The sequence below is a fragment of the Oxyura jamaicensis genome, chromosome 2 (genome assembly GCF_011077185.1).
Source record: "Oxyura jamaicensis isolate SHBP4307 breed ruddy duck chromosome 2, BPBGC_Ojam_1.0, whole genome shotgun sequence".
Classification (NCBI taxonomy): Eukaryota; Metazoa; Chordata; class Aves; order Anseriformes; family Anatidae; genus Oxyura; species Oxyura jamaicensis.
Genome location: NC_048894.1, coordinates 58707260 through 58733668, shown reverse-complemented (window position 1 = coordinate 58733668; position 26409 = coordinate 58707260). Strand labels below are relative to the sequence as shown.

The following is a 26409-nucleotide window of genomic DNA, read 5'->3' as shown; positions in this document are numbered from 1 at the left end:
AACATATCCAGGAATAAGACTCTCTTTTTATGAACTTGAAGCTGACTGCAAACAGAACACATGCTTTGTTTTAGTGCCGGTGCATTCATGCAGTTCAAAATATCTGTTCAAGGGATTACTGCTAGGCACATGCATAATTATCTGCATGTGCATAATTTCAGAGCTTGTGACTGCCGAACTTGGATCCCTGCAAGCCTCAATCAGCAACTAGAAAAAAGGAGCCTGGAGTATTGCTGATTCAAGGAAGTTACAAGACAGCAGCTTTAACTTGCAGCTTCCTCCTTCCAAGTGCAAACTTCCCTGGCCGTGAGCATGCAGGTAGCATCGGCTTACTTTCATTTGGATTTCCTTGCTCATACTCCCTTACGTACAGCCCAGGGCTAACAGAAAATGGGATGGCAAGAGAAAGAGAGATGAAGACTAAATGGATGAACGTTTGGGAACACGCATGGTTCCTGTAGTATGTTCAGCCCTGAAACTTTAACTTTGTACTAGACTCCTACAACGTGCCCATTAACCACCCTAAATGCACAGGAACTCTGGGGCCATTCCAGACATTGTCACTTTGCAGTTGTCCCCTGCCCCACCTCTGTGGGGCAGACTTCCTTCAAAGCCACATGAGTGATACCTGGAAATACTACCTCAGCTCTCCGTAAAGGCCGTCCAACCCAACTCCGTAATAAGCAGATCAGGAGAAACCTATTAACGCAGCACCTTAAAGATGTGGGGATGAGTGACCACAGACAGTAACTTCTTAAAGCACTGCAGTTAAATCTGTGAGTAAAAGTTTGTCTTTGCCTTTGGACCTTTCTCTTTCTAATTAGTAAATCTCTCATCCTGGCTAAGCCAAGTTTTTAAAATTGTGGCACTATAAAGCTATTCACATTTGTGTTGCCATAAAAATAGTCGAGATGCTGTTATTCCTCCTCTGCTCACTGCTAACGACTCATTCCAACAAAGACATCAGACGACTAAGAGCTAGCTAACAGCAAATTTAAGATTTGGCTCCTGAGAAGTAAAAAATAAAAATAAAAAAATAGCATGCTCAAAGTATTAATTTGTGTTCAACTACCCTCAGCAGCAGCATGACTTTGAATCACTGGACACTACCTGGAGAAGAGGTCTCTCTCTATTGGATGGCCTGGCAAATGTCAAGGACTAAAAATGAGCTTACCTTCAGTTTCTGCTTTAGTACCTTACTTCAGAAATCAATTTTGAAAATTAAGAAAGAGCTAGACAAAAGCAACAACAAAGAAAACCAGAACAAGCAGTGGGATTATTAAAGCCATGCTTATTTTCGTATGTTTTAATCATATGATATTTAACAAGTAATTTATCTTGCTAGTTCAATGAAAAGTAGTAAAACTGAAATACAGTTTACTGGAAATATCTTGAAAACTAAGATTCATGCCTTGAATTTGAAAAAAAAAATAATAGGAAAACACATGCTCTGGATCCAATTACAGTGTTCATATGTTGCTGCTAAAGAACAACTGAAGTTTCATACGTCTTCCCTGAAGTATAAACCAAGGATGTACTGTGGAAATTCCAGGATAACTAAACAGTCCTAACAAACAGGTTTTGGTAACACAAAGTGACATATTTCAGTACATATTCATAAGGGTTGGGGGTTATTATTGGTCTGTAATTGCAGTTGTTCTAACACCTAATAAGCCATGGTTGGAAAAACAAAGGCAGGTTAATTTGTGATTTCCTCTACTCATTCAGAGGCAAATTAAGTGTCAAACAGCTAATACAGAACATATTTCATTTTATGAGATTTTAATTTAATTCTGCACCATATCGTTGATGCCTTAATGTAGGGTGGTTTATCTAAGAAGAAGAGCAATTTATAAACCTCTTTCAATTGAAATCTTTAATGATAGGATACGATAGCATAATTACAGCAATGCCTGCTAGTCCTAGTATACATACGCATCTGTCAGCAATTCCATCACAAACATAAACCCCGGTTTCAGGGGTTTATAACTCAGTTATAAAATTTGGCTCCAGGGTGAAATTTGGGATATAGTTCTGCCCATCAGCAATTAAACTACAAAAATCATATGTGTATATCCTTAGAGCTGGAAGTACATAAGAGACCTGTAACACCTTAAAAATTCCTCCACTTTTTTTTTTTTTTCATTTGGCCACTGTTCAAAACTATGTGCATATATTGTAGATACCATGTGGTCAAGGCCCCCTCCACATTTTTTCTGCACTTGTATTATTCCTAACTAATTTTACTAAGGCTTGACAGGTTCTGGAACACATTTCTAGGAGCTTGGATAATTGGAATTATTCCAATGCTTTTGCTTTTTTAATTTTTTTTATTATTTTTCCACTTCTGAAGGTGCTATGAAGCCAAAGAGAAAAATCACTCATGGAATGAAGAAATCGATGAAGCTGTGGGTAAACATGTATCCTCACTGGTGTAGCCATTTTCTCTCAGAATTCTCAAATAACTTCTCATATCTGCTTCTCTTGCTTGTTTCTTCTTTCTTTCTTTCCTTTTTCTTTTTTTATTTCTTTTTTCTTTATTTTCTTCCTTCTTTCTTTCTCTTTCCCTCTTTCTTTCCTCTTTCTTTCCCTTTATTTTTCTTTCCTTCCCTTCATCCTTCTTTCCTTCTATGGCATTAGGACTGCAGTTGTTCCAAAAGATCCCAAATCTAACGTTCCTAAGTGATACTTACACCTGGGTCTGTAAAACTCGCAAGAAAACTGTTAGTGTCTGTAAAATACAAACTAAAATGTATTCCTGAAACCTGCTAAAGCATGAGAAACCTTAGAACCTACAAAGAAGCTCTTGGAGTCCAACAGACTTTTTTTTTTTAAAGTTGTGTAATTGTGAATTTACATTTAATTACACTAATCATAATAGCCCAAGTATCTATTACAGCTCATCATTTTAACAGTGACACAAACTAAACAAGCAGAAGAATTGACAGGATTCATGGAAAAATAAATGGCCAATATCAAGGAAATTTTCAGCTTAAAGCTTGGGCCAGTATCAGAGCATATCTCTAAAGCAACTGCCTGCAGCCATACGGCACTGTGTTAAGATCTCCTGGTCTCTTACAAGCTTCTGCAGGGCCCGGCTGCGTCTCGGCTCTGAGGCAGGCCCGGCGGGATACCAGTGCGCGGGGTGTGTGTGACTCACTGCTGATTCCACCTACCAAGCGCAGCGCCAGAGGGGAGTACCGCCGAACTCCAAAGGAGGCAACATCTTTAGGAGCTCTTACAGGAACCCTGGCACTCTATCAGTACAGATGCTACTCCCAGTTTCCCATCGTCACCCAAAGCAGGGGATGGTGATGTACCCACCCAAAAGCCCCTGCCCGTGGGTGTATCATGGGGCCAGATAGGGCCCCACACAGCATGGGATACAGGAGCCTCAGTGAAGGCTCACAGCTGGTGCCCAGATTTTGGAAGAAGTCCCTCTGCTAATGTAAGTTAAAACATGTCAGTGATCCACTTTGGATCTAATTCACCAGCTGACCAGGCTCAGGCCTGCTGCCCTTGCTCTAGCAAGCCATGGAACTGGTACACTTGTTTGCAACAACGCAGGAATTGCTTGCTAGGGCTTCCTGCCGTGGCCTTGCTCACATCGTAGACAAAGACAAATTTCTCATTAGCTTTAGAATGAGCAGGACTCTTTCCTGAGCTCCCAGCCACAGGTCCTTCCTTCTGCTTTGAAAACGATGGAAAAAAGTGTCAAAAACATCTAGACAAAATATTCACGTGCACTGCGAAATCTAGGAAGACCATAATGACTCTGTATGAGCCTGCCTCCTTCAGTTTACAATGTTTTTAGCAGCAAATTTAAATGTGTATTTGAGTATATTTTATAATGTGTTTGACAGAGGTGTAGATACTGATGCATCAGAGGAACTCAGGAATAAATCACAAGTTTCTGCACTCTCCCTTTCTATAAATACCCACTTTTCCTCTAATGCCCAAGAAGACTGCAACACAGATTTATTACTTACCTCCAGGCAAATCTGCTCTAAAATTACAATTCAGTAATAGAAAACTGATCCAAAAAAACTGTTAGTAAAATATTGTGTGTGTACTTGGGCATGTAGTTAGGATTGTTAATATCAATTAATTCTGCTCACAGAGGAGGACTTGTTTTAAAACAACTTCATTTTTCTTCTGCATATATGTAATTACACAGCTGTAACTAATAGCTATAGCAAAGCAATCTGCCATCTAAACAACTCACATTATTCTTCAAAGTATTACTTGTGCTTTTCTTCTTTTATTTTCTCAGTATGAGAGGTGATTAGTAGATATGATTAAATGTATATATCAAGCCTTTTAGCAAAGTACTAAGCCTTGCTTTTCAGCTTCATTTTTAATGGTATATAGCAGATTTCTGGACACAACTGTTTTATTCTGCAATGCTGATATCTGTCTCCACATATAGAATAAGATAATATTTATTTATACAGGATTTCACCACTACCACCCTTTTCTAATGTGTGTTATCACTGGTATTCATTTCTTTTATCTTTGTGTAAACCATGTGCTCTATCACATTTGCCATTTTGTTTGGGTGACATTCCCATCAATCAACCGATTGCCTGTGCGTGCACACAACAGGGACTATGAAAATTTACCAAAAATTTCATTATGCTTCTTAGCATTCACTGGAAAAAGAACCTTTGGCACAAGAGGGAATTTTAGCTATAAAGAATCCCAAGCCTAATCCAGACAAGATACACATTTTGCCTGGCTGTATTTCACAGGGTTCGGCACTTTTTAATTTAGTATTTATAGAATGACAGCACACAGAATAAATGTCAGTAAAATATATAGGTAACACTTGCCAGCCACCTACTAGAGCAGGAATTCCTCAGGCACCAGCCTGGTTTTGGTTTATAAACAGATACCCTCTATGTTTTCTAAAAGTAAATCTCTCTCTGGCTAGACTGGCAAAGTGCTCCAGGTGCACGGTTTTAAGCATGGCAAAGATTCATATACTTGCCCATTCTTCAAGGCAGCACAGTCAACTGAAGCAGAGGAGAAATACTGAATACTCACACGTGCAGAGGAGGAATGGGAGACGGTTCATAATGATAGCGTCCCTCATGATGTCTCGCATCAAGTGGCACAGGAGGGTGGAATGCTGGAAAGAGGTGAGGTGGATCTGAAAAAGAAAAGCGAGGTTCGCAAATCTGAGTATATCTCTGGTGACTTTTTAGAAATAGCATTGATCAAAACAGAAAAGATAGTTAAAACGTGTGCCAACAGCTCTAAAACTTACAGGTTGAAATCTTCTTTACCACTGCAGTTAGTCAGGTCTGTCTGAACATATGGCCCAGTGTGTTTGCATGAATTTCAACTAATATTTACTAATTTCAGTATTCTCTTTCTATAGCTTAAATGGAAAGGGACATAAAGAAATCTTTAATAAATAATTATATGCCCATATGTGAAGTGTCAGATCAAAAGGACCATCAAGCCTTTCATAAGCATTCCTGGTTTATTTATTTTTTATTGAAACAAGAAAAAATATCCCAGGAAGAAAAGTGAAGGCAGAGGACACAATACAATAAAAATGTATACCCTCAGAGATGTACACAGTCCTACAATGGAAAGAAAACTGAAGGAGCCTGCTGAGAAATGACGATCTGGAGTAAATCAGACAACAAAGAGGGAAATGCAACTGAGAAACGCCGTACCGGAGATGCTTAAATGCATTGCACGGACAGACAGACACATCAGGAGGAATGTGTCTAAGGACAAGAGGTTTCATTCTGTGCACCGCTCTTAAAAAGGACGAGTGCTTGCTTTGTCCCTGTGGCTTCAGACCCAGAGACCCTCAGATGCCGTACACCTCTGCCCCGTTCCCTCCAAGGACAGGGCTCGCAGCTGCCACGAATCTGTTTCCGGAGAGCCTCAGCGACCAAGCTGACAAAAGGGGGAATGCGCCTCGGCCACCCCTGCTCGCTCCCACCTCCCGTGGGGGCTCTCGCGGAGGGGCTGAGCATAAGCCCACCCCATGTCCCCCCACCACGCCTGCGGCAGAATGGCCTCCCGGTTCCGGATGAGCACCTCTGCCACTGGCGTGCGTGAAGGCTGTGGGTCAGCCCGTGCCATTCCCGGCTGCATCCCAAGTGCACGAAACTCAAACATTTCCCCAAGAAGTGCTGAGCCTCTCCAGCGGCACAAAACAAACAGATCCTGCCCAATTATTACCTGCTTGCCACTTGGGATGAAGTCATGTGTTTATCCGACACTAAAAGCTGACAAGTACAGACGTTAGGTCATGTCATGGATTTACTAAAATGCTTCTAGAAAGAAAAAATCTTTAATTATGCACTCGCAGTAAAACAAGCCTGTTTCAGTTTTGCCTGCTGACTCTTATGGTATCTTGTCTTTCTATGTCCTGCCTTTCCTATTCATCAAAATGCAATCCTCTTCTTAGATTATGTTATCTATGGAAACAGTTGCCTCATGCCAACTGGTGATGTTAAAAAAATAAAAATAAATAAAGCATTTTTCCCCTTGGCATTTGTCTGAAGTTGGGTTGGTTTGTTATTGTTTTGAAGAGGGAAGGAAAAACTAGAGTAACAAAAATCATGGCCCTCAGGGAAGAAACACAGGGAATGGAGGGAAAATCACTTACGTTGTGAGGAAATATTTCCAATATTTCAGGGAAATCTGGAAACATTTGAAATTGCCTGCCCAGTTTCAGGGCTTGTTTTTGTGAAACATCAGCTAGCATGCAATCAGCCACAGCACATTTCTGCCATGTACTGACTCAGGGCTTAGCACCATAAATGAAAAATAATTGTGGCTTACTAATGGGAGCCGGGAACCCAACCTCATGGTAGCTTTCATTCCAGTTCTGCTACACAAAGTGGACTTCAGCGGGAGGAACAGCGGGTCATGGATAACCAGAGAGCTCGGCAAGCACACAGCTGTCGTCTGAATGGAGGATGCTTGCTTCCACCTCACGAAATGCATTCTTCGCCAGCCAGCAATGTGTACACAGGAAAAGGGGAACAAGAGATGTGTCTGAGTGTACCTCCCTGCTCACCTCTCCTCTTCCCTGCCTCGCTGGTATTGTCTGCTTTAGCCTAAGATGAAGAAAGTGGGTTTTAAATCAGATGTCTAGCCTTTGACCATAAAAACTCCCCCACTTTCAGTGAGGATGGCCTTCCCTACCTCTCCCACAGCCCTCCTCTGCCCTGTGCATCTAAAAGCATAGGTCTGGGGAGCACGGGTGAGACCACAAGGGTTTTGACACCCTTCCCCATCTCAGGCAGGAAAGGTGCCACCCGGCCTCCTTGCTGCCCCACGCGGAGCACCTACCCCCGAGATGCAGTGCCAGCATTTATACAGCAAAACGCCATGTAACCCTCCGGAGGGCCAGCACTGAAGCTGAACGCGATCATCTGTCATCCCCTATCTGGGGAACGGAGAATGCCTTTTAAACGACTCAAAAATGGTATTCCCCTCTGCGGGGACGGTGCAGCGCAGAGCACCAACAAGTTGTATTTAACACATGGGACATAAATCTCCAGGAACACCTTTCTGAGTCCTCTCACATTAAGATCCTTTGTATATCTTGGTTGCATCTTGTTTGCAGTTTCCATCTGGGAAGCAGCCGTACTCCATCACAGCACAGGGAGCTGTCTCCATCAGCCCTGCACCGACTGAGCAGAGCTGCATATCAAAACCCAACATAATTATCCATCTCACCGTTTATTATTTACACATGAGCAATACAGCTGGGGAACATCATAACTCAAGTGTATGTGTAATAAGTTACTACGCTGTAGCCATCTCCTGTTGCAACCCTTAAGAAAAACCACATGATGACTTTTCCAAAGTCAGGCTAAAACTGCTGGAGCAGAATAAAGTGCCACTAAACCCGGCTACCTCCTATTTATCATATAATTTCCTGACTGATGGTTCCACAAACCAGCTGCTAAGTGCTGTGTGCTCTACTGTCAGCAAACTAACGCGCTAAATGGAAGACAGGGAGAATAATGTGCAGAACCAGTGGAGTCAGTTTTATGGAGGGAATTCAGATTCTGCCATGTTTCAGCAAGCCCTCAGCACAAAGGTAAGCAGTGAATACTACATGCTTGGAGAGGCCAAAACCACTCCAGTTTGAAGGGGCTTGAATATTTACATGAAAAGGTTCTTGCATCAGAGACCTGCAAACACACCCATCATCTAGGGCTTCACTTGGAGTTCACCTGAGACTTCATAAAAATGCAATTGCTTGACATGCATTTACATGGAAATACGTATTAAGAAGTTTAAAAAGCACTAATACAAACCCCAGCCAGCTTCCCATGAAATTTTTCATATGCCACGCAGTAAACTACTTCATTAAGGGCACCACCACTGGGATACTATGAGCACATCCTGGCACTACTATTTGTGTAGTAGCTGAGTAAAGAGCAAGTCGGACTACTCACAGGTTGGAATTGAAACTGCACCTACCCAACTCTTTGCTCTTCAGGGTGAACCTATTTAGAAAACCGGGGGCAACTCAATGCAAAAGCCAGGGCACCTGCTCTAACTACAACGACATTTACATGTTTCCCGTTTAAAGTTGGAGGAGCAAAATTCTTACACTTAGCAAATAGGAACCTTCCTGTCCTGCTAAGGAAATTATTTATTGCCATTTGCAATTTCTTAAAAATTCTGGCTGAGATGCAGACTAGCACAGCATCTGCCAGGCAGCTTTCTTATAGACATCCAAAGGCAACTATGAATTCCTGGACAAATCCTTCAAGAAACCCTTACATCCTTGCAGAGACTCCCTGACGTAAGCATGCAGCACAGGAGTCAGGACGGACAGATGCTGCCTGTGTATTTGGAGCCCTCGGCTTCCATTCAGCAGAAGTATCCGATTCTGCGTTTAACTCTCACTGTTTTCAAGAACTCTTAAGGACATGCCAAGGTACTGGAAATACACTTAAACACATTCTTCGCATATTGCTGAACGTGATATCTGTTGCCTTCTGAATTCTCTGCTGCCTGCTACTGCAAGCTTCCTTCAGACGCTCTTCTGCCATCTACACAGTGAACAGAGTCTCTTTAAAATAAAATGGGAGATACAACTGTCTGAAATGCTGCAAACCAATCCATTTTAACATGGCAAGACTTTCTGGGAAATATGTCAATTTATGCTGACTTTTTGTTGTGCAAAACGTGTCTTTTTATTTCTTCTTCAAGAATCTTTCTTACCTCCTTAAAGAAAGTAAATAGGATCATCTCTCTCAAATTACAATCACCCCTATACAGGAAAGAAAGAAGACATCTCCCCTTGTTCTCTGAAAGTCAGCAACCTATGGCTCCTCTGCAGCAACAAGGGAAAGAAACTAGGAAAAATGACAGGTATGTATGTTACTTGGTGCTGAAGAGTAAATCTGAACAGAGGTCTAAAGAGATGCAGCAGCCAGCCAGCAGTGACTCACTGCAAGATTTGGTGGAAGGGCAGATCATTTGCACTGGCACAAAGCTGCTATAGAATCAAAGAGTCATTAAAGTTGGAAAAGACCTCCAAGATCCTCAGGTCCAACCACCCCCTACCACCACTATCACCCACTAAACCATGTTCCTAAGCACCACATGCAACCTTTCCTTGAACACCCCCAGGGACAGTATGCAACACCCTGGGACAACACTGAAGAGGTCAGGCTGCCCCAAAGCTCAGACATTACAAATAATTTTTCTATAGATGCTGTAGTCTCTCGGATGAGCTTTAGGGAATCGCTAAATTTGAGGAGTTGGGCTTTGGTGGCAAGGCATGTAAAACAGAGTGCCCTCAGCTAACTGATACGCTCAAGTACCTTGCAATCCTTGCCAAACCCTTGAGGAAGATGGCTGCTGAAATGACAGACTGCATTTCTCAGCACGTCGAGAAAACATTTGCTACTGTAGAAAATGACTGAATCAGCTTGAACGCATTCAGTGCAGCCCCAGCGTCTGCACCTGCGTTGTGAGCTCATGGCACAAGCAAACATGGGATTCAAGCACAGGACAGGAAGCGCTTGTTGTATTTTAGCACATTTGTCATCAGAACCATCAGCTCACCAAATTACATGTCAGAACTAAGCCAGGTGCAAAACTGCATCTGAGATGTAACCTCATTTGAGGTGAAATCTTCTCCCCACTAAAATTCATTTGGGTTTTGATGCTGAACTTAGTGGTACCAAGATTTCATACCAGATGTAATAGAAACAATACCAAGCAAAATATAGCCTCTCCACTAATGTCTTTTCAATACGCAGAAGAGTTTTGAAGAGTTTGCCAGCAAATTTCTACACTTCCTTTGGTTCATAAGCTGATCACCAGATGGGAATTTTCTAATATTCAGGTTTGCAGAGTCCCTAGGGGCACCACTGTTTCTTCACGCACATTTGCTTCAACTGATCTGAACTTAATGGTATTGCCAGGTTTTATGGCAAGAATCGGGTGATTTTTTTGCCAAGCAAAGACCTTATTTTGGATTTTTGTTTAATTACAGCTTGCATTAGGGCTCAATAAGAGCATGTCCTGTTGTCTTTGGGGGACTTTTGTAGTTCTCCTTCAACCCAGGGTGAGTTATGCTCTCTACTTATGCTTATACAAAGGCTTTAATCAGGAAGAAAAATGACTGAGCCACATCCACACGGTAATGCATGCACTTAACTCCGTGCACTTTGAAGAGTCTCCCCACGGTGACTGGGGTTGCTGCTCCAGCGGTGCTGGTTGCCATCTGAAGCACAGCTTATTTGCAGGCTGATCCACAGATGTGCTACGGCCGGTTATCTCAGGAGCCTTTTCTGCGTCTGTGGGTGCGTGCACGCTTCCAGCGGGGAGACTGTAGTGTTGACATGAATGGGACCACTCGCTCTCTGACTTTACAGAGAATGAGCTTTTAAGTAGGGGGAAAACGAAGAAAAAGCCATGGCAAAACCATAAAAAGACAAATAAATAGGTTAAACTACAAGTGGACAGAGGGAAAGGGAGATAAATCATTTTTAATTGGTAAGTTCTCTGTTTCAGAAACATTATACGCTAATTGTGCTAACATGCGGTAGGTATAACACTTTCAGAGAAAGACACACTTTTCAATCAGATCTTGTCCCTTCTACGTGTCTGTGTTCATTAATGATAAACAGAATTCCCTCCCTATCCTCTGCTTCTGTTTGCTGAACCCATAGATTGATATTAAATATAAACCACAGGAGTTCCAGCCCAAACCTCACAAACCAGAACACAGCTCCAGCTCTGTGCCTCTTGTTACAGCTGAAAAAATGTCTACCTTAGCAAAGCTGAAAATGAAGACTTCAGGGCAACTGGGATCCTTGGCATCCACTTTACCCCTTTTTAGGTTGTAAACTTAAACACCTTGTGGGAACATGTTTTATTGTTTTCAGTAGTTCCACAACAACCATCGTGCCAGACACTTGAAGGAAGAGCAGTTAGTTATCTGTGTGGTGGAAGAAAAGTGGCTGGAAATGATTTCATCAGCTGGCACCAAGAGGTCTTTAATATGCCAAATTTGCTGCAGGTATTGGCTAAACAGCTGCTGGATTGATTTCAGTCTGAATGCCTTATTATTCCCCCCTGTCACTGCAACTCTGCCGTCTGAGAAGAAGGACTGTCCTCTGGAATACTAAATAAACTTCCTCAAGTCCATTCAGCTCACTTCAGCGCACCCTTTGCTCAAGAAAAAAAAAAAAGAAAAAGTAGTAAGAGACAGGCTTCTAGGGTAATAAACATGCTAGTTCTACAAAACACTCTGAACTTGAGATTCTCACACCCTCTAAAAATATAAATTGTGGTTCATCACAAACTGGTGACTCAGAAGTGACTGTGTCCATTGGGATGGACTCACCGGTAACTGAAGGGCCGTGCGTGCTGCCCTGATCAGGCAGTGGTTGTGTTCCTGCCCAGCTGAGCAGGGTGCATGCAGCACTGCCTGGCAGAAGCACTACCCCACAGCTCTCCCCTGGGAAATAATTTTTCAGCGAAGGAAAATCGAGGCACCCTGACACAGTTTCCCCAAGAACAAACAGCAAATGGGTAGAAATACACCAGAAATAGCCCACCTCAGTAGCTTCTTCCTCCCAGCAAACAGCACTGGCTGCTTCAGCCTATAAGCAACTTCAGAAAACCCTCATGAACATTAGCAAGTCGCATATAGCCAGCATCTCTACATTGGCCCACGCTTTCAGGAAAAAGACAATGACGAGACATCTTGGCCTCGTTACCAAGTTACTTGGAGGGAAAATGTTTCATCTAATGCAGCTGGCTCTGGGTGCAGCACAGCTCATCTTTTTCATAACCTCTGGATCCCATGCAGCGTTTCTTAACAAACTTAATAATGTGGTCTCCACAAGAAAATGACAAATTGTCCTCTGCCAGGAAACTGACAAAAGAAATCCCTCCCTCCATTACCTCAAATGGACTCTCTTCAGTGAAAAAAATAATTTATCTTCTGCCTTGCAACATGCTTTCTGTTTTGCTGTTGTTCTCCCTAACTTCTTGTGCTACCGCACATCTGCAGCTACAAATCAGCCGCACCAGAATTATGGAAAGCAACACAAGCACCCTTGTTTAACTCGACTACCTCAGGCAGGTGGTTTAATCCTGATGTTCAGGAATGCTTCCCACCTTTGATTACATGTCTGTATAATGATCATATCCTCAGCTTCCTCTCCTCTAAGGGCAACAAATAACTATGCAAAACCACTGTACATACACATTTTTCAATGTCTGTACATTTACACATAAGTACTTCTGTGCATAGGTACATGTGCATACACATTTCTGTAACATACAGACAATTTCAGTGCTTGAAGGTGGGCTGCAAAGTGGAAACTAAGGAAATGGAAAGATTATGAAAGAAATAAATCCTGATCTACACAGAAGAGAGCTAAGGAGAAATCTCTCAACTCAGAGGTTGAACAGGGGCTTCCTGACCAGCAGGAGCGATGAGCTGCAATACAGCAGCTTGGTTATTATATATGGCTCAGCACTGGTCAAGGAAAGTGTCTGAGTACCCTGCTGTCAGCCACATATATTAACATAGTGATTACAGCCATGTGTAAGATGCAGATGTAAATGGAGATGTAACAGAAAGGTAAACCCTTGAAAAATTCCAGAAATATCCCTGTATGCTGCTGATTTGACAAAGGAGCTAATAAAGAAAATTTGGGTAATTAAACAAACTTTGGTGACATTTTTAGAAGTTGGTAAAAGAACGCTGGGAGTCAGTATGAAAATGTTACTTGTTTACGTAACGCTTTGGAGATGTGTGTATTCTTCTGTGTAGCAAAATCAAGTCTAAAACCTACTACAAAGGTCAAATCATGAACAGTTGGGTATCAGAACAGCACGATGCAAATCACTGTGGCTAAACAGCTTTCCAGCAGCTGAGGTTCTGGACCACAGGGTGAAAGACTTGGGAATAGGTTATACTTAGCAGCTTTGATGAGTAATTTATGGCATGATAGGAATTAGAGAGGGAAAAGTATAATTAGATCAATTATGTCTATTTTTAGATATTAAAACAGTTCAGATTCTATGGGATGCACAATCAGATGAAGTCTCGGTGAGACTTTTTTTCCCTGCTGTTCAACTTGATTTTTTAAAAAATTTCATCCAAATACTCATAATTATTTCACTTATTTCTGTACTATCCTAAGCAATTACTCTCCTTCTGTGGTGTTTACACTCTTCAAGCTCTTGCGGATGAGTAGATAGTTATTGCACGTGCTCTCAGGCCACTCAGTAATATACATTTATTGCATTCTTTAATCTTTATATCCGTATTCTAAGTTCATCACAGTCACTTGGTTTTGCTCCCTGGGTTCCTTCCAGCTTGGGAGAGCTATATAGTTATCACTCTTGCACTTCAGGGCATCGGGTCTTCATGTAGGCTGACATGACACTGTTCAGGAGGAAGAAGTCTTAAAAATGTGTAAGCCAAATAACCTATTTCTGCAAATTTCTCTCTCCAGCAGGGGTGTGTGTTTCTACACACTTTCCCAAGACCTTTCATTTTCCCAATGTGAGGCAGTACCTTTGTGATGTGGTAGCAACCTATGCCACAATTTCTAGGGGAATGATGGGGAAATTGGCACTGCTCAAGCCAAGTAAAGGCAGAAACTGGCTCTCGCTTGTTACTTCTTGACATCAACAGTTTGTTTTCTTCGTCCTTGCTCCCTCATGTTCCCCCTCAGCTTCTTAGAGAGGTTCTGCCACGTATTTCATTTTTATGCTGGGTACTTTTTGTTTCAGATCATTACAGAAGATGGAAAGTAAGGCAAGTTCCCTTAATTTGCCATATTGACATCTATCCTAAGCGCTCATTCAGGCTATTTTTGAGAATGTCATATTGTCAATATTCAAGCCAATCTGTGTTAGTTTTTCAAGCCAAGCTTCATGAGACAAATATTTTTATTGAAAAGGGCCTTAGTCAAATTACGTCCCTTGTCTGTGCCTCAGTCTGGCCACTGTTAGCACAGAGGTGTCCTTTCTGAAGCACTCTGACAGTTCAATGAAAAGTGCTAATTAAGAGCTAAAACAAGAGAATTAAACCTACCGTGTTCTGTCTGCTCATTATTTAATTCCTTAAAAAGAATAGTTCAATTGCTTAAAGCTGCTCATTCTTTACAAATCTCTTTTAGGTTTTGCTCATCATCGTTTCAGGTTTGTTCTTCTGTCTGAAGACAACTTCCAATAATTTCCTAATATACAAACAGAGGATGAGACCAATACTGAACAGCTTTAGATATAACTGTGCTTTTTGCTGGATTATTGTGAGGATCCCATCTGCGCCCAGCTTTCCTCCCAGTTTCCTTTTCCCCACTATACGGCTTCTGTCTCCACAACACATGGCAAGTTTGTCACGAAGTCGTACCCACAGCTTCACTCTCCTCCTCTCTTGTTCTCTGCTGACTTGATGGCAGGGTCAGGCCTGTGCTTCTCCTGCTTTGGCAACACAGTGCTGCTTACCAAAAGCACCCAAGCGTTCACACAGAAACGTATTACCCACTTCTAGCACCAATGCTGAGGAACAGGTTGAAGGGCACACATGTCTGAGCATACTATTTTAAACACACGAAGAAGAAGTTACCTCAGTGAGGAGAAATCAGAGTGGACCAGACTGTCTTAGCGTCCTTATGCCCTGTGAGGACAGCCCTGAGTTGGCAGCACAACAGCTCAAACCAGGATGCTGTGCCGGGTCACATTCATTCACTCACATCTCCTGAGCTCTCCTGCCTGCCCCGTGTCCATCTCACACAAACCTCACTGCTCAGACTGCATGGGTAGGCCCAGTCTCACCAGGGAGGAAAAATGGTACCATTAAAGAGAGAAAAGGAAATGTGGAAGTACATAGATATGAGCAGGCAGAAGCATACAAATATCACAGTAGGCAAAGCAGCCCTTGGCATTAGCAAAGATCTTTCTACATAGCAAAGGCACAGAAGCATGTTCAAACTCTTCACAGCAGTCTCCGTCTTTGCATTTTGTGTCTACAATACTTGCTGCTATAGGGCCCCAGTCCATAACTGAGCCTTTTGGCACTAATATAGATGATTATAGCAACATCGCCTTCTCCTGCTTTAGTCCAGGCTGACTAGAAGCAAAGTTAAATTACCTGCCTATGGACATCAGTGTTCTTCAGACTGTTTTTTAAGGGACAAGATGACGTAGGTGACAAAGTAGACATAGGTGGACCACAACCCCACAAATGTGAGAGGAGTGAGAAAGGACTGTTCTTCTGCACTGCCATGCAGTAACAGAGCACTAAAGAGGAAGTCACTGCTTTTCATTCTCATCCTTACATCCTTAAGGAGAAGCCAAGGATGCTACTAGGAGACAACAAGAGCCAGTGGAGGGGAAAGATGGCCAAATGAGGATCAGGCAGACAGCCCACCATTCCCTGCCACTCTGCCAGCTGCCACAGGAGGCTACGGATTCTGGAAGTTTAAACGGCCTTAAGGGAAAGTGGGAAAAGTCACAGAAGAGAAATGCAGTAGGGGTCCAAATATGTAGAAACTGCTTCCAGACCAGGAAATTCCAGGACTGTAAATGACTGGGAGTTGGGAGAGTATTTGGGGGTGCAAGCGGAGGAGAACCACCTGCCCTGTTCCTACATAAACGCCTGGGTATCTGCTTTTGGTCACTGCTTGGAAAGGACACCAGGCTAGGTGGACCTTTGGTGTGAGCCAGTTTGGCCTCTCATGCTCTGTGCAGTCCTGGCCTCAGAGCTAAGATGACTGCAAAACCCTTCCCCTTACATTCAGTGAGAGCCTCGCCAAGAGCAGTGCCTGAGCCGTGGGATGCCAGCAGGCTGCTCTGCTGCCTCCTGCAGGGCCTCTACAGCTCTAAGAGGCATGAGTAGGAAGACTTCTCAAGCCTGTAAGAGCAAATCTTTTAGTTCCATGGTTGTGCAGCACACTGCACAAAACAGGGCTTTGGTCTACAGCTAACATCAAGCACATGGTGGTAATAAAAATAACTGAGATGTGTGTACCCTGCCCACAGAGCAGCAGTCCTCCCTTCTGCATTTCAGTGCAGTCCGGCTACAGGAAAATGGGGGACTTCACAGGGGACTTCATTTATCCTTCAGCAGAAGAAGAGACAGTTCTCTGCTCAGTCACACCCCTTGGCAGTCTTGGAGTTTTTCCAACACATTAAGCATCGGTTTCCCGCCAGTGAAGTGTTTGATGCTCTACTAAATGCAGTGGCACTTGGAGAGGTATAGTAACACTCCATATGGAAAAGCTGTTTGACTCAAAGGTTGGAGGTCAAAAGTTTAAATGTTCGTGACAGAGAGGACAGCAGTCCTTTTCTGGTCAATAACATCAAAGGGTTTGCCAGCTCTTAATGCTACTATTGTTGCTTGTTTAGATCCTATTGAAATTCTAGCATATTTATTGCACTCCGGGAGCATAAGGACTTTTTGTTTGTTTTAATCTCTACGCTGAACTGAAGGAGTCTGAAGTGTTGTGACTACCCTTATTCCTGAGGAGAATGCATGAGTGAACAATGCCAGAGGATGGAGCATTGTAGTCCCAACCAACTTGGAGCTTTCTTCTCCACCAAAAAATATAAATGATGGATGGAAACATATGGTCCCTGTTGGATAGCGCTGGAAATCTCTGCTCCTGAACTCCCTACATGACTGGTTTTAATTGTTTTGTGCTACGGTAGGGGGCGAAAAGCATTTGCTATGATCAAGATCTCCATTTTGCCAGTCATTGTTGAGAAGCATTCTGTATTAGTTGACTAACAGTCCCATTAGACAAAATCATGGGAGCATCAGGAATAGCAGAGAGGTTCTCTGAGATGAACTCGAGAGCCGTAACCACAAAAAGTATCACTTCTCCCAGCCCTTCTCTGCTCTCTGAACTCGTGCTTGCGGTTAGGCAGAAACTTATTACCAGATCTATGCGGTGCATGTTCCAGGCATTGTATCAGCCATTGATACCTCGTGCCTTGCCAGAAGCAAGATCCAAGTTCATTTGTTACTACCTTCCTCAGATTCCTGTTCCCCTCTCCACAATGAGGATTAGCAGTTTAAGTTATGTTTCTAACCTCCATCTGGCTAGGCAGAAACAGATGTCTGCGTACTTGGGCATGATCTTATTTCAAAGTGGGGACTCTGGGTTACTAATGACGTTATAAAGGCAATAGCATATGTTGGCTCTCAACAGTCCATTGTCTAATTGGGATGGTTTTAATCAAATATAAATGTACCCAAGTTTTCACAGCTAATGAATAAATCCCCATTTTAAATAATGACAATAATTTCAAGTTCTCCATCAAGGCAACATCCCGAGGCATGCCTACATGAGCAGCAGCTATCGCAAAAGGCTGTAAGAGGTTGCAGCAACATCCGCTTCAGCGCAGTTTGTTATTTAAACAGCTCCTAACTGCCCTTCCCAGAGGTAAGCTGCAGCCAAATTGTTTTCCTTCACTTCACAAACCAGATATGCATGGCTTATTTGAACAGCCTGAAAGTTTACTTTAGTCTCTGTTTAAATACCTTCTACCACATATTTCAAACAAACAGTTCACTTCATTAGAAAGGCAAACAGTTTAGCCACAGAATACTAGCACTTGAGGAGAACCACACTGGGCAGAGAAATCCTCTGCCCCTGTGTCAACAGCGCCCGGTCGGCAGCCCCGGCAGCCCCGGCAGCATCCATGTGGAACTCGGCTTCAAAAGCCTTTCCACAAATACTTCACACTTCTGTTTGTAAGTAAATGATAACCCCGAAGAGATTATCTGCAGGGCTGAAAGCCCCCGATGACTATCGCTGCAGCAGCATGAGCAAAGAGAGGAAAACCAAACTGTTCCTTGCCAGCCCTGGGTGAGCTGTGAACAGTAAACTCGGTGGCAATCTGGTAAAATAAGTTAAACCTGTTAAACTGGAAAAGCAGTGCTGCTTTGGTACTGTGCTTTGGCACATTTGGCTCTACAAAGGGAATCAAATTTTACCCTTACCGATGACAATGTTACCGCACCTCTGTCAGTATTTAACCCGGTTGTTAAACTGGCCAGGGCCGCGGCTCGTAGAAAAGAGAGAAAGCTGCACCATCAACAACGTGCCTCACCAGACAAAGCACTAAACTGTTTCTTTCTAGAAAAACTGCACAGAGGTTCGACCTCCTCAAGAGCTCCCGGCGTACTCTCTGACCCAAGAAGAGCAGGAAAGGAGGAAGAAGGAAAAAGCCAGCGCCGGGAGGCTGCCCTCGCCTCTCCGCACCCGAGCTACTCCTGCAGGCACACGTAGGCCCACGCTCTGGGCATCACTGGTAAGGCACAACCAATGCTATCTCCACAGCTTTAGCACAGCATTAAGGAATGAACTGTTGCCTACTCAAACTCTCTTAGATACAAAAACCAAAATCTAAAAATCCTTCTGAAAGTTTGTCAGTAGGGCCTGACTGCACATAGCTGGGAGTTAAGGGTTCACAAGCCATGAGAGCACTAAGTTACTCAAACGGCCACATAGAGAGGAAAGGAACAGATAGGATTACTGTTAATGGGAATCAACTATTGTAAAGTATGGACATGAATGTTAGGACACCCAAGCAACTATAACATTAACCTTGTAGAGACTCAAAACACAATTTCCAGTCATTTTCATATTTAGGGTGAAACTCAGGTCGCACTAAGTCAATGAGAGTTTTATCATTAATTTCAATGTAGTTATTGTGATTTTATCATGATTCTTGTTTTTCTTTTCAGTTTTTTTTTTTTTTCTTAAGGCTCCAGTGTTTTTAGTCATGTCACTAAGAAAGAATCTCAGCCTTCTTTTTGTTTAAAAACACACACACACACACACACACACACACACACACACACGTATGTTTCCAGCTGTTGTAGCTGCAGAGGAAAGCTGGAAAATGAGAAAGCCCCAGGTTTCATAACCTGTGAGCAAACAAAAAGAGCCAACACAAACACACATGAGCACACATGTTGGTACAAGATTGTCAAACAGGTATGTACGTTTTGCATGCTCATATACACAAAGTTACAATTTTGAGCACTTAGGTACTTGCGGATGTCAGGACAGTACATCCTTTTTCCAAACAGTATCATTAGGCATTAAAATCTGTATGTTTTAACTGTGACTATCTTCAACTTTTTTTGAACAGGTCAATACCAGAATTGCATAACACACATAGCAATAACTTTTATTTGTCTAAATAGATGCTTCCTGTACAAAGGGTATTATTTGTCCTCTCTGTCAAGAGTTGAGTATTCTTCTACATTGTGCTTTAAGGCTATAATCTGTGTTTATGAGGATTGTTTCTTAAAAAAATGTGAGGTAGAAAGATCCTCTCTGAGCATTTTAGTGGAATGGCTGAATTTAGGTTTAAAGTGGAAATAAAACCCCCTAAGTTTTAGCATGAACTAGAGAAAATAACAGCCTTATCCACTTCTTTGAGGGGCTATGATAATACAGGCAATAAATTTACTATTATTATTACAACTGATAACACAAGCTGAGCTAATGGAACTAAAATATCTTCTAAACCAGTTCTTGGAGAGCTGATAATATTAACCTTTAGGTGCCAGGAGTTGGGGATTTCCCAGCGTACCAAGTTGGTTAACTTACTGATGCTAAGAATAGGAATCTAAACGCTGCTGCTCTTGTGGGTTATATACAAACAATATGATTTTTTCAAGCAACTTTGATCCATTCAAAGGGATAAAAAAAAAAAAAAGGAAAAAAATCCATTTATTTTGAGATGCTTATGGCCTGAGGCTTCTCTAATACAAAAGGAAAAAAAAAATTGTTTCTTATGACATTCCCCAAACTTCATCTTGAAACAGACCACTTCCATAGAACTTTTTTTACAACATTACACAGTTTTCTGTTGCAGTTTTTTGTTCCCTAGCACTTTCAGCTAGTAGCTGAAAATTGCCTATCCATTGTCTTTAAAGCATCTTTGGTAGGAATAACTGTAAGCTACAGAACAGACAACATTCCCTATTCCTTTTTTTCATGTATTTATTCTATATATTATTGGTGTTAGCAAAATAAGAATAGCTTGCACATACGCGCCTATATTCTTCCTTCTGTTTGATCAGCTGAAATGAGGAGAAGATGCACTGGCCTGACTAGGTATTTAACTAACACGTACTGAATTCTATTTCTGAGTGATCTCAGCTTCTGCAAGAAGTTATGCCTACCCAAATAGCACATTTTTTTTTGAGTTGATGGTTCAAGGGTGCCAGAGCTAATCTAAGTTCCATCTCAGACATCAACCAACAGACTACACTTTCCCTCCAAATTTAGCTTACCTTCTTGGCACAAATGGACAAGCTTTTTGGAAGAGTCAGTTCAGAGATAAGGAAATCCCCCATTCTCTGAACTACAAGTATAGAGAAGAATCCTAGGAACACAGGAAAATCCCATCAGCCCATCTTTCTCTACAAGTTTTACTTCTATTACATTCTTTACTTGAGCAGTCTCTAATTAGTTTCATTTCACCTACCCATACTGCAGCAGTAAAAACCTCAAATGAGCTAAAGACAATAACTCATGGAAACATCTTATGAATGTACTTTCAAAGAGTGAAACACAGAAAAAGCATTCACTGAAGAAATCCAGATCCCTGGTTTAGATCCATGAGAAATCACCATGGCTTGTCTTTTCCAAGTGTTTAACTTGGGATGACATCTCTTTGGAAAAAGTGACCTCTTACTTGATGCTCAAGCCCAGGGTCATCCTTGAGAGTCTCTCAATCATGCTCGAGTTCAGCAGCTTTCTTGATAGCAGAATGTGAACAACTGGCATCAACAATAGTCTGTGCTCTTAGGTTCCTTTTGGTGACATATTGTCATTAGTCAAAATGAGATGGCAACACTTCACTGATGTTTACAATAATGGTGGCACAAGTTGCCTTTCAATGCAGGCCAAGAGCAATTAAGAGGGGCTTGCCCCTTTCTCATGTGCAAACATGATCAAGGCTATAAAGTAGCAACAAGTATATTTAGCGTTTTCTTCATTTCTCTGAAATGGAACTCCAGAATGTGCTGAACAGCCCCAAATTGTTAAAGCAGGTGGAAGCCAGAAAGCTGTTTTCAGTAGGCCTGTAGATTCCTTAGTACATCATGGTTAGAACTTGGGGGTGAACCAATGACAGAGACAGTCACCAACACCAGACCTTAAACTGTGACACAGTGAACAATCTTATAATGAAGTACAGTGGAAGATGAGAAAAACACAAGATGTTTCAAAAGGAGTAGCAACTACCACCTTTTCCTTCACACAGAAGGCTGGTCTGTTCGGATGGAAATCTGAGAAGCCACTTCCTAGAGCGCCCAGGCTGTAAGTTCCTTTTTAGGCAGAAGTGGCATGTAAATCCTCATGACAAGAGGTATATGCCTTTTGTTCCTTCTCATCCAAAAGATTTTGGGAAGGTCAAAGTGAGGCAAGAACCAGGACTGAATGGATTTCAGAGTAAACACTTGAGCATTAGGCAGGCCCTTTTGGGTGACTCAGGGAGGGCTGAACCATCATGCCAGGCACATGCAGGGACTTTTTGGCCAGGTGGGAAAGCAGTTCTCAAGATGAAAAGCTCCCTTTGGCTGCCTTCACTTCTGGCATTCATTCCTATTTGTATCTGATTACAAATTTGGCATAGCATTTGCTTTTTGAAAAAGAAAAAAATCAAGGGAGACTCTCCTTTTCAAACACAGGCTTGGAGAGAAAACAACAGTCTTGAGCTCCCTTCTCTCCCCCTTCCCAAGAAGGGCATATTGGGGGGAGAAGGGGGGGTCAGCAAACCCTCTGTAAGTAATCCGCAATTAAGTTCTTTCTTAACTGAAGCACTTGGCTCAGGGGTGGATGGTGTTTGTCCTGTGCACGTGACCGCAGCAGAGAGAAATTCTGGCTCGAAGCTCTGCACCCTGAGCACAAGGAAGCTCCTTGTTCCCTGGTGTTGAGCTGGTGGGTGAGGAGCATGAGGACTACGCTGTAACAAGAGCTACGTTAATGGGACACAAATGATTTGCACTGCTGACCAGCTGTACGTACTCTGAGATTGTCTGACTCAGAACCCAGTTTACTCATCTTGCTTATACAAACCCAGCAAAGCAATCTAAATCTAAAAGCAATCCAGGGAGCCTGATGGAGGCCTGACAGGAAAAGGAGCTTGACAAGGCTGTTTCGGGTTGGTTAAGTGCTGTTTTGTGTACGCAGTTCTTTAAGGAGAGCACTTCCACCAGGACCAGGGGCATTTGTAACATGTATGGACAAATAGCTGGGGCAGTCTGCACAGAGTCCACCACGCGTGGCATCAGCACCTGAGCTGGCTGAGCACCAGCGGGCACAAGCACCAGCACCAACCAGAACTACACTAACTGACAGACTCACAGGCTCTGTGCTGACCCTACAGCCTAAAGGTAAGTGGGAACAAGCCCTGTTGTGGCAGGATGCTAAACTAACGCTCTAATGATGACTCCTCATCACTTTCAGGGCAGCCAGGAGCAGAGCCAGCACCTAGAGCAGGGCACCACTGTGCTAGGTATTCATTGTTGTATATGGACACATCCACCCTCCTATGGAGGCTCACACCTTGCCATCCCTTAGCAGACTGAAGACTAAAGCAGGCCAGGGAGTTTCCAGCCAATAAAATAAAATACAGAGGTGTCTGCTGGGAAGAGCTTTTCCAGCCAATGTTCTCTATTTAATATCGCAGAGACTCTTCATGCGGTGTTAGCCCCAACATGGAAAAAAAAAAATCGTGAGTCTGGACATGATCCAAAATCCACATTCCCCAAGCAGCTGAGAATCACTATGGGGACAATTCAGTACACACTGTTTTTCATTTGACAGATTCAGACTCAAACCCCCAGGCACTGGCACAGATGTGTGTTGCACTGTGTGTTTAAATCCTGCCACACCACTCCAGCTACAGCATCTGGAGTGGCTGCGGCAGCCGCTGCCGCCATAACAGGTATTGCTTTTGCTGCCAAACCAGCTGGGGAAGAGGTATTGGCAAAGATCTGGCATACGGATGTGTGCAAGGGCTTTTGAACTTTTTTTCCCCACTTTTTGGCAGCGGCTTATGCCAATACAGACACTTTGAAATGACAGACAAGAACATGAAGAAATTTGAAGGAGAATTGGGAAATAAAGTTAACAGCTAAAAAGAAGAAGAAGAAAAAAAAGAAATCTGCAACCAGCCAGAGGCCTGCAAAAATGCAAGTTTTTGGAACCACAGGGGAATAGGATCTGTGTGGATAATGAGCACTATCAGGGGACCTCTGTGAGAGGGCCTTATAGAGCTCATTTGTTGCTGAAATAGGTACAAATCTGTCAGGCAGCAACTGCAAAGAAGAGTAAGAAAGAAGAAGGGGAATGGAGACCGGAGCTTGGCTCAGAGATGAAGAGAGAGGGAAGCTGGCTTCCCGCCAGGATTTTTGTGAATGGGTGGGTGTGTAGTATCCATTTCCTCTGAGTTCCAGGGGGGAAAAAACAACAAGAGGGTAGGGAAATGCTTAGAGTGATGTGTTATTTGGTCATGCTTCAAAAATGTGCAACTACTGTCACATAATTTGATATTTTCCTAGTATTATGGGTATTTTCTAGCAGCCTGACTCCTTCTTTCTTAACAAAGGTATTTTTCATAGTGTGCTGAATGTATTCCACTTTTATATACCAAGTATCTATTCATAAAAAATGCAAGCCCTTTAAGTGAAAAAATCTGAATTTATGAGTATAAAAGACTTTAATGTACCTTAACTGTCTTAAATTCTCATGCTGATTTCTGCCGAGCTAACATTTTCTTCTTTCAGCATAAAGGGGCAGCAAAGGATGTTACAAGAGATCTAAGAAACAGTTTCACAGGTGTTGCAAAAATCAGTTTCTCCAAAGTACATTTGAAGCATAAATATTTTACTGTATCGTTGGCAAAACAAGTTAGAAAAGAAGAACATCTGATGATGAAAACAATGAACTGAACAGATGAAAAAAAATAGAGCTTTAATATGGTGAGGTTTGGGTTGTTGCTGTTTTTTCCCTAGATGTGTGATCAAGTCTTGTCCTTGCCTTTCATTGTTTGGATCTGGTTTTTCATTACAAATGTTTCTTAATTATAAAGCACATGAATTTTGCGGTGGAGATATTCTAAGCTGAAATAATCATGTAACATAAAACAGATTACTGCAATTTGAAAGTTAGCTGCAAAACAAAGCAAGCAAAACTATTCAGAATACTTCACAGAACTCAAAGCAGTGACTGAAATTAAGAGAAAGCAGTATACAACAGAGCCAAGACAGAAAGAGAAGGGCCTAAAATTAGGCTCCTCAGCAGAGATTAAAGTGCACAAGTCATAGATTTCCAGAAGTCATGGTTTCCTAAAAGTGGACGTGCATGCGTATGCAGGGGGGAGCTGTCTTTGACTTTGAGAGGGGTAAACTTTCACCTCAGATTTCCAAATACATGTATGTTTTTATATATTACTCAAACACTATCAAATCAAAACAGTACCATTAATGACAGTTAATTTTCTTTACTAACAAAGACCATTAGAAAATGTGCTCTTTTCACTATTTAGTAAGAACTGCAAAGCTCCCAACAAAAGATGAAAATAAGAGAACGGCATTTACTCAGGGTGAACACCAAAACTGAAACATAACTCAGTCCTGGCCCCTGGAATGAAGGGGTTTTAGGTTTCTCCTAACCTGCATTAAAGTCGCAGGATTACCCTGTGGGGGCCCAGGAGCTGTTTGTTTAGCTTTCACACTGACAGCTTCATACAGACTTTCTAAATGAGCAGTCCTCAGTAATCACAGGTAAAAAGGGACTTCTCACCAGCCAGTGACCCCCAGAGTAAACCAGCCTACTTGAAACCTGCTCTGTGCCACAAAGAGCAGAGATCAATCTGTGCATAAACAAGATTGTTTGGTAACTTCCCCCTGTCCGCAGCTCAGCTCCATCGCAGGATTTAAGACCTCGAGGTCCGCCTGTAAAAAAGGCCAGCCTCCAGCCTTGCAAACCAGTGCGTGCTTGAAAAGTGTTTTGAAGATGTAAAGAAGAGTCTGTCACTTAATAGAGCTTAAGTATTAAATAACGATAACCATTTAACATTCCTGCAGAGCCTTTTGAGTCAACAACTTGTCACCTTGGGCTTGGCTGACAGAACCCTACAACAGCCACATAAACCAGAGTTATCCTCACATCTCTTCAATCCCTCCCTTCAGGGTTTGAATTTCTTAGCAATAATTTATTTTGCTTCAAGTATCTTACCTTCAGAATAGGTTATATATTTTGTTGCTGCCCTGCCATCTTGCATGAATTAATTTTTTATTCAATTTAGGGTACAAGCACAGAAAGGGAAAAAGAAAAAAATCCTTCCAGCAAGACTATTTAAAAAGAAGTATATATTCAGGCCCTGGCAGTTACTAATGCTTCTGGTACACTTCTGTTTGTTTGTTTGTTTGTTTAATATATATAACCATTACCATTATTACAGAGGGATCTGATAAGCTGTGTATACTTAGCTAGGGTATATTGTACATGCTGTCCATCATTCACCAATAAAAACATTTTCTGTTCAGCATAAATTCATTTTAAGCCAACCGGCTGCATCTGATTTTCCATGCTGAACAGCTGTATCATGGTATATTCTAAAAGGTGATGTCAGCTAGACTAAGAAGACTCCATGCTTCTAAAATTAAATGGATGTTTTATTGAGAAAAACATCTATAAAGGTAGCTGGGACTACAGATACACCTATCACTTCAATATGTTCATGCAGACTGCTATCTCAGTGCATCCACCAAGCTGTTTCTTACCAGATTAAGACTTCTGCTCCCATCTCCAAGTTCCATGACAGTTCCTTTCAAGAGCCCCCCCCCTTTTTTTTTTTTCTCCCTATCAATGCATAATTGTTCCTGTATCTTTTCTATAA

General features: G+C 42.3%; 1 protein-coding gene across 6 annotated transcripts in view; it reads right to left on the bottom strand.

The window, feature by feature from the left end:
• The window catches only part of GLI3 (GLI family zinc finger 3), a 217155-nt gene that overhangs the window by 92017 nt on the left and 98729 nt on the right, over positions 1-26409 (bottom strand). For all 6 annotated transcript variants that reach the window (XM_035318582.1, XM_035318581.1, XM_035318584.1 and 3 more), the window contains one exon: positions 5047-5152. In XM_035318582.1, coding sequence (XP_035174473.1) covers positions 5047-5152 — 106 coding nt within the window. The remainder of the gene's footprint in view (positions 1-5046; positions 5153-26409) is intronic.